The following is a 16,680-nucleotide window of genomic DNA, read 5'->3' as shown; positions in this document are numbered from 1 at the left end:
CACCTCGACGGAGAAAGAGGACGCCGTCGTTCCCGGAAACGCTCGCGATATCCGGAGGTCCATCCGCGGAGCGACAGTGTTTACGGTATTTCGCATTGAAGTGAACGCCGACGAGGGTGTGTATCCCTTCAAGGGGGATGTCCCGAGGGAGTTGAAAGAGCGTCTCATCTCCCTTGTAGAGGCTCGACTCGCGGAAGGGTGACCACCGTCTGGATGTCAAACTGCCGGTAGGACCCAGCGAACAGCATCATTCCTCGATGACGTCGCCGCAGGATACCGCCAAGTGCGTCGTCGCGATACTGATGTACGTATCTCGAGGCGGGACGTCGCGATGCAACGCGCTCGATGAGTTTGTGTCATATCTCGAAAATTTCGTTCAGTTTAAAAAAAAATGTATACATACATTTTTTCTGGATTTAATATATTCCGGAGCAATTTCTTCATTTTTATTTCTTATTCATTTTTAAATTTATTTATTTATTAATTATTTATTGCCCGATGCAATTGCATCGTGTACGATATACGCATACGATGTGCATGTTGTAGGTTTTTAGTACGTATTTCGCGCCGCGCGTTGCATTGTGTCATCTTGACGTGCATAATTAGCATTAGACACTCTTCGGAGCTCTGGTAGAAATTTTTAGATTCATTTCTCGCGCGCGTTCTCGGCCTCGAGAATATTCATACCGATTTGCATTGCCGACGATGGTGATGCTGCAGTGGTTCCCAGCATGCGCGACGCATAATGCAACATTCCATAAGCAACGTAGGAGGGCGGTTTACGCGCGTAATTTGCACGTGAAATATTAGAGTTCTCTAATCAGATCCCGTTTTATTTTAATCGGGATTAATTTACTCATCAATTACTTATCTCTCGTTTGTGAAAACATTTTACAACTTACTCGTTATCGTTTAATACCTTAATTGTGTCACAACTACGCCCATTACATCGCCTCTGTAGGATCTTGATTATTTATCATTGTGCCGTAATGAGAGGAATATTTTATACTGTTCTTTCGAATTAAAAAAATATTCTATTAAATTCTAAAAAAAATTCTTCAATAAGGAATATTTTTTACTATTCTTTCATACTAAAAAATTCTAGATCTGTAGTATTTTTAGATACTTTATCGCGTAATTTGCGCGCGAAACATTAGAATTCTCTAAAATCAGATCTTGTTTTTTTTTTTTCGATCGAAATTAATTACTCGTCAATTACTTATTCCTCCATAAAAATATCTTATGACTTACTCGTTATCATTTAGCATCTTAATAGTCCCGTATATAACTACGCGTCGTCTCTGTAGGATCTTGATTATTTATCATTGTGCTTTAATAAGGAATATTTTCTATTATTCCTTCATACTAAAAAAAATTCTGTGGTATTTTTAGATATTTTATCGCGTTTTGCTACGTAAAAATCGGAGCAAAAACAAGCGTTTCCTCGGAAACAACGAGATCGGCACGCGCGTTTCAACGCCGTGAAAACACGTGTTACATACACGAGCGCGGTATATTTCAGGACAGGATCCCGCGATGCGGAATTCTCTCCTCGTCGGTCGTGAAAACGCTTTCGCAACCGTCGTAGAACTCGGTCCGTTTCGTAAAATTATTATTACGACGACAGCGAGAAAGGAGGGGATGGATCGCGCGTGATGATCAGCTGAAGATGACCAGATAATGAATTTATTTATGGTACATTTCGCATCTTTCTACGCGCAAGAGCGAGTGGGTGCTCCGATAAAAGTAAGCGGGTCGATTATTCCGCCGATTAATATATTAAAAGGTCCTTATACTTAATTCGGTTCATCGGTCGCGCAATAGACGACTTATTCTCAAAGTAAGTCTATACGTAATTTTTCTTTTCTCTCGTGTTATTAAAAAATATAGTTTTTTCTTAATTATTTTTTCTAAATTGCCCATTCTGAATAAAGACAGAAACCTAGTTTAATTTAATTTAACCGTCACACGAATTTATTCTATATCGATCTCTTCATTAGAATGTTGCGCAATGTAGACTTATCTGACAAGTTGTAATGATATATTTGTTATTTAATAGTGTTTCGGCTGACGGAATTTCGCATATATATATTGAATTTCTCTCATTTCCTCTATTATTTTATATATATATAAATATAAATACACGTAAACAGGTACGCTTTTCTCATAGAAAACGACAGAAATTCGATGCGAATTCAAGTATGACAGTTGCAATTTAATACGCAGAATAACGGGAAAATGCATTTTCCGTGGTAGACTTTATATAATATGCAAAACGGATTCGTATAATTGACGGAGAACGCAAGATTGTAGTATTACGAGCACAGATCGTAATTTTCGTGTAAGAAGGGAAGCCCGTTGTAAGGCGTGCGCTGGATGGACGAGATGACATAACGCGTCAAAAACGGTGACTAGACGCCACGCCGATAAACGTCACGTATAGCGATTTAAAAGCGCTTATCGTATCCTTGGCAAGTACACCGCAGGTAATTCAATACTAACTGCTCATAACGCAATATACTGCAGCATTTTCCACCCGGAAGGACCGATCCATCCTAAAGCCGATAGATAAGAACGAGGAGAACTTTCTCAAGCATAATGCATTACATGTCGCGTGTCTCGAAGGGGTTGATAATATGTTCATTTTTTTATTCCTAGATTTCTTCAACGAGCCACCTTGCATCGGACTCGCACGCGAACTCTGCGATGAGTTTGAAAATTTTGATTCTATAATTTATTATAATGTACACGAGAGAATTTTCTCTTAGAATTTACCCTGAAAATCATAGTAATCGTGGGACAATATTAATATTCACCGCAATAAAAAATAATATATAGTAAAATTAATCGAACATGTTTTATATTTTATTGTGGTAGATATTAATCAGAGAGATAGAAGCTTTTATAAAATTCTTCCAATACCATATTGTCCTACGATTACTATGATTTTCAAAGTAAATTCTAAGAAAAAATTCTCTGTGCATAATTCGAAATAAAAATGTAGAATGTTGTATCGTTATTCAAAGAATTAAAGTATACAATAGATAAAATGAGAGATGTAAGATATAAAATTATAAATAGATTTCTGTCTTGAATTTTTACCGCGAATTATAAATCTTGTCAAAATTCTACGAAAAGATTAAACCGACATGTCCAAGCCGGCAGCTCGATATATAATTTCGCGAACAAAAGCGGCCTGTTTTTAAGTACCTAATATCATTTCATGGTGTCACAACCCTTAAAAAAAAAAAAAAAAAAAAAAAATCCTCGGAGAATTTCTTTTCGCGGCAATATCCGAATAATCAGACACCTTATAAGCTTGCGCGCGCGCATAATCCTCCCTCATCGTCGTTCCGCTAAAGCATAACGCTCGCCGGCTACATAGGTAGCTATGCTTTAATTACACATTTTTCTTCACCGCTCCAAAAAGCCACCGATGTGTAATAGAGTTGACGGAGAGCCATTCCCCTTCCTCTTCGTTCGTCGCGCGCGTGGCTTGACGCGCGCGAAGCGGATCGACGCGGCGCAGCAGTGAATCCCGACGACGCGCGGAGCGTGGACGTATACTACACAACACCTACGGTGCATAAGTGTGTGCGGTTCTCCGTTTACACATTTATATATTCGAGCATTCCCTTCAAAATCCACCGGCCTCATTAATTCGACGTCTAATTTGCGCCTTTTTTCCCCATCTTACGCAGTGTTCTACGTTGAAAAATCGGGGGCTTCTTTCGTTTACATACACATCTTCATTTGATCAATTATTTATCTCGCACGTATAATCGGCTAATTTATTTCTTGTCTCTCTCTTTCTGTCGATCTCTTCCTAATTTTTTGCTACCGCGTTTCGCATTCGAAATATAAAAAATAAAAATTGATATCGGGGACAGCTTTGATACGGCTATATGTGGCTCTAAAAATATACCTCGAAGTAATGGCTATTTTCCTTTCGTCGATTCAACGACGAGGACGGATTACACAACCCGGGATATCGTTGAACAACGTTCTGGAGATTACCCACGATAAGACTGATAAGAACAACGTGTGTCATTCGCGCGTAAATGTCAGGTCGCGGCGCTCACCGTTTAAGTCACGCAGTAGTTTCCGCTCGTGCATGGTCAGACCGCGCCTTACGAAATCTTCGCCCACGTCGCGTCGCGATGCAGCCTCGCGACATATACTGGCCTGGCCGCACAATAGTCTCCTTCCTTTGCGCTCATTAATTTCACGTATCCGAATCCGTTCGTCGTAAATGGCAGCAACGAAGCTGCCATTCTTCAAGTCGGTATAGTGTCAAAACGGCAAGCGCAAGCAGCGCGCAACAACAAACTCGTTTCTTCACGCTGTACTGCTCCGCAATCCGTTTTAAAAGACTCCACAACGAGAGACTTCGCAGAAGCCTAGTTGTAATTACCTCTCTCTCGCGGCTGGAAAATAAATCCTCGCCTTTTTTCAGCAGTTTGACCATCCAAATTCGAACTTTATTAATATGCAAAGGAGCGACATTTGACATTTCATAGAGCAAATTACGAAAATGAAGTAGATTATTACATTTCGATTTACATATTTATCACATTTTTTTACAAAATCTCAAATGTCAAATTTTTCTAGAAAATCGAAGTCGATGTATCTTCGTAAATTTATTCGTCTGTCATCTCTCTTTTACTTCGTATCGAAAACTTTGTTTAGAGAATCCTATGTAAGTCTTCTTGGTCTCTCATCTAACTCTTATAAACGAAGAAAGACATGAAAGGAATGACGCGTCAAAAAGCATCGACTTAAACCCACCACGTCGACGATTCGCCTACAATCTTTCGTGACAGTAATTTCATTCTGCAAACGACTTTTCAGGCATTTGTCGTCGATTAATTTAACGTTGCATTGCACGAAATCATTCCCTTGAATTTAAACGATAGCCATTAAAAGATTTTCACGAGAAAATATATCTTCTTCTTTTTTTGCTTCGATTTGCCGTTTCCAGCGATGATGCAATTAAAAAAAACACTGGTTCGATTTCCAAGTAGAGATAATACGAAGTTCGTCGTCGTGAGATAAGTAATTTTCAATTAGAAACAGTCGAGAAAAGAGTGCACTTCGCAAGAAGAGAAGTACGCTTAAAAATCCGAGAAGTGCACTCTCTTTAAGCGAAAAGAGGCGAATTAAAAATAAACGACGATGGCAACGTAACTGGATTTAATTGAAAGAAACATTTTTATCGCGCGAGCGCATCTATGCAGATTGCAAGAGTATGTATGAATGCAAGGCGCGAATTGAATGCGCGCTCGAATTCCTCGTTCTTATTCTCGAGGCGAACTAGTATGTAGTGTCTCGTACTTGAATACCGACCTTGCGATGATGCAATTTGCATCCGCGCGTGGAAAGGAAAAACGCGGAAACCATGCACGCATTCCACGCCCGCGCCCTGTCAAATGCAATTACGTTCGTCGACGCGACAATTAAAGCCCGCGGAACTCAATTCCGGCCGGTGTCGGTGACCTTTCCCTTTTTTGGTTCCCGCGGCAGAGAAATTCCATGGCGTTGGACGTCGTTTGACGTCGGAAAGATGGAGGAAAACCGGACCTCCACCGCGCGCCCGTATATCGTCCTCGCGGATAAATTTAGCCCTTTAACACGCGATTTTAGAGCATATACTCGTCTGACCTTTCCGAATATACGAGTGTACCATGGAATTTCTGCGGAACGAGAGAGGAAGAGAACTGGGACACTGAGGCCAAAAAGAGAGATGCCTCGACCCAAGTCTTCCCAAAGAACTCTCGGAGAAAGGACACTTTCGGATAATTGTTTCAGCTGTAGTCACTGGAAATTTTCATTGAGCGCAGTTCGCTCGTGAGATAAAAACCCGCGACGATAAATCGATGATGTCAATTGTTTATCGCAAAAATCGTCCAAGTGTAAATATCAAATAAAATCAATGGCTAAATGTGCGATCGAGCGAGATTATCGACGCGTTGTCAGAATAGCGTCACAATAAAAACAAGAGGTCGGATGACAATCTAATAATATATATACAATTTTTTTACATTTTTTAAAATTATAAAATCAAGATCAGAATCATATTTTTAATTAAATCAAGGACGTGTAAAATCGTCGAAGCTTCGCCTGTTACATCTCTCGCGCGGATTTCGCGCGCAAAAAATCGAGAGGATATCGCGCGAAATTAATTCGATCGGCGTCGATTGACTTGCATTATTCGAGGTGGCGCACCGCGATTTGGGTCGGACGGACGAACATCGTTACATTTTATGGAGCAAAGAGAAGGGGAAGCCGCGTTCTAGATAGAGAAATAAAACGGGGAGAGAGAAAAGAGAGACGTGATGAACCGCGTGTCGTGTGAATAGTGAATAGTCGCATTCACTCTGTGTTGCCATCAGTTTTAAACACAGTAGCCATGCAGGACATTCTGATATCCGAGCTCGATTTTCCAATCGCGAAACAATATATCGCGCAAGCAGAAATATTGTAATTAAACGCGCCCACACAACTTACGTATGCGAAGTCATGATGTAATTGTGTATATAATTAAAGCAGCGTATATATAATTTACGCCGCGAAAAAAACTCATAGAAGATTCTTCGTTAAGTGAAGAATAATAATTATTCTTTTAACTATGTCGATCTTTTATACGTAAGCAAAATTTTAAAATTTGCATAGCACAAACAATATTTATGTCTTCAATGTAATATCTCATCTAACAACGAAGAATATGTGGTTTCAACATCCAATATAGTTTAAAGTCATTTTTTATGAGTATTTTTTTAATTATAGTGTTTTATGTGATATGTTGAATCAAGCTTTTGTCAATTTACTTTTTCTCTTATTTCTCTACATAAGGAAGTGATGGCAGGTGGAAACAGTATATAAGTGTCCGTATGTTTGTGTCAATCCGGAAAGCACCAATTACCCTATAGCGGAAGCAAGAATAGGAAGTGTTTGATCAAATTCTCGGAACTGTTTTTTTACCGAAAAAAATCGAGAGAACGAGTGTCAATGTGAGTGAAACGACATGATCCATAAACGTTAATTTGAAAAGTGCCAGAAACGGCGAGATCTCGCAACACGCACGCACACATATACACACACACGCGTGAACATTTCAATTAGAGTAGCGCGGGCGTACATATGTGCACGTATATGCTCGTTCGCTCGCGTGCGTCGCGATCGCGCAGCGTGATAATTACGTCGTAGCATTCTCCGTGGGATGAATGAACGTGACCCGCGCATTTTTTTCTCCCTCCTGGCTCGCGACGCAGGGAGAGAGAGAAGGAGAAGGAGGAAGAGAAGGGAGAGAGAAAAGGAGAGCCTGGCGTGCGAGCTGGTGAATCGAACGCTCTCGTTGCTCCGATAAAAGCAACCACCCATTGTGATATCGCCAAACACCAAAAAAAAAGAAAGAAAAAAAAAAGAGATTGCGAGAGGTCGGGAAAAGAAAAATTCAGAACCGCGATCCGACACTTCTCTCTCGCGCGCGCGCGCGCGAGGAAGCTCGAGGCAGCGATTTGACATAACGTGACCACGTGGGTAAATAGTGTCAAAGTGGATAGCGCAATCGATGAGACGAACTGCGCTCTCTCGTCACATATATATCGTGCATCGAAATAACCTTCGTATTTCATCTTTTCTACCATCGATATAAAAAGATAAATGTGAAATAAAAAATCGTAGGTTTTGAATTTCCAGTTTTACACGCGACTTTCGTATACGCGAATATTTCGTGTATTTTTTTCTCTGGTCCTCCTACGATTACGGTGCGTCGTAAAAACGAGTGGAAATAAAAATAGAGATTTTTACGAGCGAAATAGAGGAAGACACAAGCGTAGCTACAAGAGAGAAAGAGAAAGATAAGAAAGACAAGATCACGAGGTGATGCCGAAGGCTTCGACGTGACGCAGCGGTTTCCCTCCGTGTCGCGGAGAGAGAGATAAATAATGTGGGAGGATCGAACGGGCAATAAGGTCGAGAGCAATTGAACTCTCGACGCGTCGGTGGATTTCGTCGTCAACGAGGGAGGACGACTCGCCATTCAGCTTTCGATCATGGAGAGGAAAAGCGGAGGTGAGGCGCGGCCGAAGATCGAGATCGTGCGCGTCTCGTCCATCGAGCGGAGCAACTTCCGGCCGCTGGACGGGGTGCAGCTGCGCGCTACATACAGCCACGTGCGAGTGGGCACTTACTGCCCGGAACCGGAAACGGCCAGCGGATCGACTGCCGAGAACAAGCCGCCGATCGAGCAGACGCGACGCTTCAAGAAGTTAGTATACATTTTTATTTGATATCGCGCACTCTATCGCGAGAGAAAGAATCGAAGTATCTTCTTATCGCGATAGAACGAAAACGGTTTTATATCGAGATAACACCTGATCGATTTTTTTATCGCGTGTATGTGTCTCGGTATATTACTTTGTCATATACTGATAAGCGTCGTTTTCGAGATTTATTTAATTTTTTTGTTTGATGTGAGATATGACATCGACCCCTTTTTATAAGAAATGCTGAATTTTTTGTAGAAACTTGGGACCAGTATCAAGACTGCTGAGACGTCGTCATCACGCGACATGCCTTGCCACCAAATCCTGTGATAACATTTATAGCGTGAATAGAAATAGTAATTCTCTGGATTGGAGGGTCGGCCAGAACGCCAACGAGCAAGGTAATCCATTAAACTGTGACTCATAAAATCGTTAGCGAACTGGGGGAACTCGATGAGTCCTCAATAGCAATTAACTTTTTCTTCAAATTCCGACTGCTTTTATACACTTATAGATCTTTTCAAAAGTTATAATACTTATATATAATTGACTTATTTTTTTATTTAAAAAAATCGCATTTTCTTTTTATTTTTCATAAATGGAAAATGCGAATTAAATAAAGAGTATAATGATTAATCAGTTTCCTGCAAACATGAGATTTATATATAAGATCGCTCTGTTGCAAATAAAGTTTACGATTCGTCAAAATCTGCGTTTTTACACGAATCACATAGGATCGATTTTTTTTTAGATATGCAAGCCAGACAGAGTAGCAGCCTGGACTGGAGGGTAGGAAGATCTGTCACTTTCGGCTCCAATCAGCTCCATTGGAGAGACGCGACCCGGAGCGCCGAGCAGCTTTCCAGGAGCGCGCCTCTCACTTCCGATCATCTTCAAACGCCGAGCACGAGGTATGCTAATTCGCGCGCCTCGCGTGTTTGGCGCATACGCACGCAACAAAAGCGAATAATTTATGATAAGCTCATTCGAAACGGGGCGGCCGCACGGCTGTTTCGCACGGTAGACGAGAGTAGAAAAGGTATAACGGTAAAGACGTGAGTCAAGAGGAAACCAGCAAGTTTAATGACGAAGAGAGGAAGGGAGACTTTAGTATTGAATGTAGCGGGTGAATCGCGATGAAGTCATACACGCAGCGAGGAAAATATACATATATATATACCGGGAAATGCCAGTTACGTTGGAAACGGTAATTAATTTGTTGAAAAAAGAAAACGGGGTAATGATGTTTGTTCGGAAGACATGCGAGGAAAATGTACAACTCGGCGGAAATAGCAACGCACCGCGGAAAATTGATTATACGTATATGTATGAAATAATTAGTAATGTCTGAAAACTACGCGTCGTGTTGTTTCATTTAGCGCAGTTGTGTTTGTGACAGATATATGTGCATATTGCGGGATTTATATTGATAAGATATGTAGTAAGATTGTTTGATGTGCATCGAAATTTTTTGCGAAGCTTCCAATTTTTTTGCACTGTAGTCTATTTCAAAGAAATGCTTGATAAAAAATTCTGATAATTTTGAAAAAAATTATTCTATAAACTGTAACACTGTTCAACAAAAAATGACTTTTTTTCGAACACCGGAACGAGACTTATATATAGAAACTTATAGTTTTTTGATGCTGAATACGAATCCGATTTCCAAATTGCTCCATTACGTTACAATTTTGAGAAATTTTTAATTAAAATTGTACAAAAGGACTAGTTTCACGAATTTGTCATATTATAACTACAATATGTGACATGCTGCAGAAGTTTTATTGCAATTAAAATAAAGTATATAGTTAGGACTTTTAACCCTTAAAAGGAATTTTTGGTGTTGGTTATGATTAATAAGATATCCATGGTTAAATATAAGCTGTATTGCGAAAGTTAGCTGTGACTTACAATTCAGTCATTGATGATTTACTAAATAGCTTTTAAGAATTTTGTTAGGTCATTGAGAATACGAATTCAATACGGGGGATGTCAAATTTTAAAAAATACTTTTTTAATATAAATCCACTATATTGAGTCCATCATTTTGAATTTGAAAATTTTGACACTGGATTCGTATTCAATGACTGAAAAAAGATTAAATAATTGAAATTTATTTGGTAAATCGTGAATGACCTATATAAGACACAGGTAACTTTCGTAATACATCCCATTTAACCATGAATATCTCATCGATCATAATCGACATTAAAAATTCCTTTTGAGGGTTGAAAGTCCTAATATAATATACTTTGATTGCAATAAAACTTCTCTAGCACTTATTGTAACTATAATATAACAAAAAGTTCCCGAAAAAAGCCCTTTTTGGCTTTAATTAAAAATTTCTTAAAATTGTGACGTGATGGAATAATTTGGAAACTAGATTCGTATTCAGCATCCAAAAAGCTACAAGAAACGACTAGTCTAGTTCTGGCAAAAATTTTTTTGTCGAATAGTGATAATTTTTCTCGCGCTTTCCTGCGTATCGTTAAGAATGATAAAAAGTATCGTCTTAGATCGAAACTTGTGTCGCTATTGAGACGACTTTCTCCGCGCCTGTCCCGACCCGGAAGCAAGGGCTCGCTGCAATCGTCGCCGACGATTTGTCCCTGGATCCAGGTCGAGTACTCGTCCGAATCGATCGAGGGCGGTAGGCGAGACGAGTCGCAGGAGAGCGATGTCAGCTTTCAGCAGGAGCTGCAATTGAACGAGCTACGGAAACGAATGGCCGGGATTGCCTCCACGTCCCAGGTGATTAGTAATCTGCGGACGACGATCTGAATAAAGGTCCTGGTTCCCGTCTCGATAAATCAATATCGTCATTACGAGTAACGAATCTGTCGATGACATAGGGGAAGTGCATACTTAGTCAATTCGCGCGTATTGTCGATAATTTAATTGCGGACCATTAATCGTAATATGTGGGAGCGATAAATATATATTTAGCACATAGAGAGAATTTTTTCTTAGAATTTATCCTGAAAATCAAGGTAATCGCGAGACAATATAATATCAGAAGAATTTTATGAGTTTCTCTGATGAATATTTACCACGATAAAAATATTAGTATTTACCACAATAAGATACATATAAAAATGTTCGATCAATTTTACTATGACATATTTTTTAATGTGGTAAATATTAATGAGAGAAACTTTTATAAAATTCTTACGATTATCATGATTTTTAGGGCAAACTCTAACAATAAGAGAAAATTCTCTTCGTGCATTTGTCAAAAAAACTGTGTGATAATAATTGAAAAAATTCTAGTAAAAATATATACGTGGCTTATCGACCGCAAGAAATATGACAAGTTTGCAGGCGCTTATCGATTATTTAATCTGCTTACGATAAGTTAAATAACGATCAATTAGAATTGAACGATCACTTGAAGAATGTCCGATGAAGTCACCCGGAACGGAACTGCATCGAAGGTGCGCCCATTAATAACTTCCGGCGAACTGATCGTTCTTGAAATAGAAGACGACGCGAGAGGAACGCGGGGCAGATAAAGTTTCCTCATTCAGTTCGACGAGCAAGTAAACTCTCTTAACGCGTCTCCAAACCACCCACTCGCGTTTGCGCAAAATTACGACTTCGTCGCGACGCCGTAGGGGCTTTTGCACTAAAACATTTTATCACGTGTCAGGTTACGTCAAAGATCGCAACCAAGGATGGCGCAGCAGGACAACCGAACCTGCTACGACCCAGGATTCAAGTGCAGGAACCTGAAACCACCGAGTGTAATCACCGCAAAGCGTAAGCCCTCATTTTTCATTCGAGTTCTTTCCTTTCTTTCCTCTCTCCTGCTTCCTTGGAATGGCTCGAGTCGCGAGATTTTACGAGCAACGAGAGAATCGCGCAATCGATCTCGCGAAAAGCATCGTGTAATGTTACGTTTTACATTTCCTTGCACATGCAATTCACAAGTTCGCGCACTGAAAACAAGTTTATTGAATTCGAATAAATATTTATTTCAGTACTGCCTAATAAATCATTTATTTGAAACTAATAATATTGATTTGACGTGAAAAATATTTATTCGATATAAGAAAATTCTTTTCAAAACAGATAATTATTTATTTGTTTCAAGTTAATGATTTATTAAGCAGTATTGAAAAAAAATATTTATTAATTTAATAATTTTTTTCAGTGCGCGGATGGGCGAAAGAAAAGTTTTCGATCTGACTGTAGACTCTCTCTGCACATATTCGAAATGTGAATCTTAAGTTTCGAGGGAAAACTTTTCTCTCGAACATATCCCCCTTGGCGCGATTTCTCGCATCCGACTTTATGATTGCATGAATCCTAAAAACGTTTGCTGCTCTCGCAAGTAAAATAAAAGATTTTCTTTTATGCCATGTACATAAATATACCGCATCCAATAAATGATTGTATATGTTTTCTGCATTACGATCTTAATCTTCACCTTAATAAGATTGCCGTAAATTTTTTGCCAGTCTGTAAATAATTAATAGATGCTTGACACATCGATAATTTTTTTTAACACATATATTTATGTTCATTCGCTTTCTTTTAAATTAAAAAGAATTAATTAAAAAGAAATATTACGCGATTTATTTTTGATGCTATAAATTTTCTTATTTAACATCGCTGTGTTAGTATCCTTTGTTATTCATATATTTATTAATCTTTTAACTTTTCTGTTAATATTATTTGCAATGTTTTCATGCCTACCTGTCATGTCTAACATGTTTTTTTACTAAAAAAATAAGAGATTTATTTTCCATGATAAATTTATTAAAATATTAATGATGTATTTATAATTTTTGTTCATAAAGCAAATATTGATATTCTTTTCAAGAGCGTCGCTCTCGGTCATTAACAAAATTAAACTAAAAAATTGTTTTTTCTTTCTTTTTTATAATTTTATTTGACAAAATAATCGATTTATAACTAAAGTCTAATACCATATATTACACATACTCGACTATTCATAATACGAACATATCAAACTATAAGAATAGCCCTCATAATGATGATTAAGATACTGTTGAAGACGATTTAGCATTAATGACCTATAAACTAGACAAAGTTGATTATCCATCGCTGGAAGTTGAATTATAGTACCTTCCTCTCTATTAGGATCTACAAAATCTATCGTAGTTTCTGTTTTTGGTGAGCCTTTATCATTTAACGTGTGAAATTGTAGCATAACGTCAAGCTTGAATTTCTGATCATTGATGGAATCATTCTCGCTGTCATCTACTGCATTACTAGAAGACAATTTCTCGTCTTGAGACAAAGAATTCTCGCTCGCATCCGTGTCATATTCGGGATCCTTATTCGGAGATTTCGCGCAGACGTCAGACTGGGTATCGAGATATTTAGTTACCTTCTTCTTGTGACACGAACTTGTCACAGTTTTATCAGAAGAGCCGACTCTTTTCCTTTTACACTGACTTGAATTCAAGGCGCCCTCGATCTCGGAGGACTTTGAGGTCGATGCACCAGCCGATGCTACAGTGCTCGACTTGTCGCTGAGCTCAGGAGTTTTTTCTATCTCATCTGTGCTATCATTCAATAGCGATTTATCGTACAGTAATGTGTAACAGCCTGCCGACCATCTCTGTAGTTCTATCGTCATCTTAGGCCTCATACTCTCCTCGTCAGGCACAAGATCGAGCTCCGTGTATTTCCATAGCAGTTCAAAGAAGGTGATAGATTTAAATATATCGCAAAAGTCTTTCAACAGTTTTGGTAAGGTTTGTTCGTCGGCTACCTCGTAATGACGTATGTCCGCAGGGCCAATCATCTGCCAGCTGATGTCTTGTGACGTTAAATCATTCAAAATTAGCTTGTACACAGATTCTTGCAAGAAGCATTCAAGAAGTGTGTAAGATGTTTTCATGAAATCCTCGTGAATTTGGTCCATTATATTGTCTAATAGATATTGGTTCGAGATCCAAGAACTTAATTCTATTTCCGTGGTGTTTGGTTCTATGAAATGTTTTATCGATTGAACTCTTGGCGGTTTAAGACTCTCTCTTAAAGGACCGTAAAACCAACCATTAACTGACCATCGACATTTGTCATCGGTTATTACTTCGGCTACCTGATGATAAGAATTCTCAACAACTTCGAAGAATATGAGAGAATTATATTCCGGAATTAATGATCTTACTATGTTTATGGGAGCGCAATGCTCATCCGTATCAAAAAGATCTAAAGTACCTCCGTCCTCTTCCGTCCAACCTTTCGATAAATATAATATATAAGCTATTCTCCTATCGCCCATATTATCATCGTGGCACAATAAATAATCTGTTTCGTAGTAACGAGCACTTGACATAGAAATAGTTCCGTTTAACTTAATATTTGTATTGCGTTCCATCCACGATGCTAAATCTGTTTGAAAAGATTGATACAGCATCTTGCTACAATACTCGGATGCATCAGACAAATCGCTAGTTTTCTCAAACTGATAAAGATCCGTGACCTTGCGTTTGTGTTCATAATTTTCCAATTCGCATTTTAAACTGTCTATAAACCCCTCATTTTTTAAGATATTTGATATTCTACAGATTTTAAATGGTTTCGATATGACTTCAAAATCGGCACTTTTAAAATCAGATTGGGAGTGCCAGTGTTTTTTGAGTTCTTCTTGAAACTTCGAACTAAATATGTGCTCCGAAAACAGGCTTTGATCCAGCATCATTTTCCTATCTTTTACAATTTTAATTAAAAATATAAAAAAGCCTAACTCTCTTCTAACAAGCTATACAAAATAATTTTTCGACTCAAAGCAATATATATTTCGGTAGAAAATTCTCTTAATCCTATTTTATAACGCCATAAAACATTTCTCATGCAATTGTAAAGTGACAGATGGTATTTCTATCGCGCGCTGCAGCTTATTTGATATAAAAAATCTCAAACTCATGACGATTTATGCAATTGACAATGTTTGCGGTTTCCCTGTCCTTTCGCTTGCAAAAGTTTCGCAATTGTTGAATGCACGTGATACTATTTACGAGCGGCAATCTAACCTCTTTCGTAGACTCGTCGGCGCGTCTCGTAGTCTTTCGGCGAAACCTCCCCGGCGTGGCGTGTCTCGGTCGTCTCCCGGTCACGTTTTCTCAATGCGACAGATGATGACTCGTATCACGTGATACAGCCGCTGAATGAATGCAGCGCTGCTCGGTATATGCAGCCCACGTGGTCAGTCGTGCTTATACGTGTGCGTGTACCTGCGAACACAGAATAAGTGTAAAAAAAGGACGGTATTACAGTCTCGATCGATAAACTTCGACTCGCGAATGATTTGATGCTCGTTCGTGCATACATACGTATCGCAGAAATAACGACAGTGTCCGAGTCCCAAGAATGCAATTAATTCGTCTCGTCCGATATCACGCAGCGACGATGATCCGACGACTCTCCGCCTATTATTCTCGCGGAAAACATTCGCCCGATCGAAAGTGGGAAATGGGAATGAAGAAGGAACGTAACACGTGTCACGAGCGCCCCGCCAAAAATTTCCGCGTCTGTCATTAATCGATTAATTATCAGTGGGGATTTTATTTAATAAATAATAATGATATCTAAAAATAATATTTTTATCGGTTCTCCTAATAATTTCTCAAAATTAATATTTTTGAGCGCGACGTAACGAGAGGGAACTCTAACGCGTTCGAAAGTTCGCGCGCCCGTTAGTTGACAGTTGCGCCGCCAGGCGCCGCCGGCGTCGCCATGGCAACATGGCGGGTGCGTGTCGCGTTTGACGGGCCGCCGTTGTGAGTCGCGTGGACGGAAGGGATTCGTACAGGGCGCAGCCCGAAACGCGCCGCGGAAACGTGTGCGTGGTGTAGTGAATCGCGTCGGGGCGTCCTGTGCACGGCATCGATTTCGCGAGGAAGCGATCCCGCGCCGATCATCCTGGAGCCTGACAGCGGTAGAGCGCACGTATACCGTGAGTAAATATTATAACCCTCTCTACGCGCGGCGCGCTAACGTGACAAAACTTTGCGACGTTCGTCCTACATCGATTTCCTGCCTCCTCGCGATATCTCGGCCTTGATTTCCTCTTTTTCCCGAGATACGCAATTTGCCTGTGTCGCGCTCGCGAGAGTCGGAGCGAGGGTGGGGTCTCTTTCCGGAGAGGTAAACACGCGCCTTTGCAGGACATACGAAAGGACACGCGCCCAGTGTCCTCTTGTTTGCGTCGCGAGTAGGTTTGCAGTTCGTCGAGTGGGATTCGCACCGGCTTCCCGAAGAATTTTTTAGGTATTTAAATCAATTTTGTACTTCCCGTAAATTTCGGAGCTTATCGTGGTATTTGGAAGACCTGATAAAAATATCTGAGGTATTATACATTATCGGAGAAGATTTGAATCGTTCTGTTCCGATTTAGTATATGTGTACGTGCGCGCATAGTGCTCGTCATCCTTCC

General features: G+C 39.7%; 2 protein-coding genes across 10 annotated transcripts in view; one reads left to right on the top strand and one right to left on the bottom strand.

The window, feature by feature from the left end:
- Positions 1 to 16,680, top strand: part of LOC114933566 (uncharacterized) — a 43,766-nt gene continuing 27,086 nt past the window's right edge. Inside the window, exons 1-6 of one of the 8 annotated variants that reach the window (XM_085484469.1) lie at positions 1 to 304; positions 6,857 to 8,269; positions 8,526 to 8,668; positions 9,019 to 9,178; positions 10,784 to 11,018; positions 11,917 to 12,026. In XM_085484469.1, the coding sequence (XP_085340595.1) occupies positions 8,055 to 8,269; positions 8,526 to 8,668; positions 9,019 to 9,178; positions 10,784 to 11,018; positions 11,917 to 12,026 (863 nt within the window). In that variant the 5' untranslated portion in view covers positions 1 to 304; positions 6,857 to 8,054. Of the gene's footprint in view, positions 305 to 3,459; positions 3,591 to 6,852; positions 8,270 to 8,525; positions 8,669 to 9,018; positions 9,179 to 10,783; positions 11,019 to 11,916; positions 12,027 to 16,680 lie in introns of those variants that run through there. The other 7 variants (XM_085484467.1, XM_085484473.1, XM_085484468.1 and 4 more) reach the window with 7 other exon arrangements.
- Positions 13,018 to 15,700, bottom strand: sud1 (Prolyl 3-hydroxylase sud1). Of its 2 annotated transcripts, none has more exons than XM_085484484.1 (2): positions 15,574 to 15,700; positions 13,018 to 15,478 (listed from the first exon to the last, which is right to left on the bottom strand). In XM_085484484.1, the coding sequence occupies exon 2, from the start codon at positions 14,944 to 14,946 to the stop codon at positions 13,219 to 13,221; it is 1,728 nt and encodes a 575-aa protein (XP_085340610.1). In that variant the 5' UTR covers positions 14,947 to 15,478; positions 15,574 to 15,700; the 3' UTR covers positions 13,018 to 13,218. The 2 variants fall into 2 exon arrangements, with proteins under 2 accessions (XP_085340610.1, XP_029161986.2); XM_029306153.2 differs by having other exon boundaries at positions 15,578 to 15,700.

This window comes from Nylanderia fulva, unplaced genomic scaffold (genome assembly GCF_048542155.1).
Source record: "Nylanderia fulva isolate GAGA-0341 unplaced genomic scaffold, ASM4854215v1 Scaffold3, whole genome shotgun sequence".
In the NCBI taxonomy this organism is placed as follows: Eukaryota; Metazoa; Arthropoda; class Insecta; order Hymenoptera; family Formicidae; genus Nylanderia; species Nylanderia fulva.
Note: the sequence above shows the minus strand (reverse complement) of the source record. Positions and strands in the feature narration are given on the sequence as shown.

Excerpts from the sequence above, each read along its gene's own strand:
- sud1 (XM_085484484.1), bottom strand. The coding sequence starts at position 14,946 with ATGATGCTGGATCAAAGCCTGTTTTCGGAGCACATATTTAGTTCGAAG.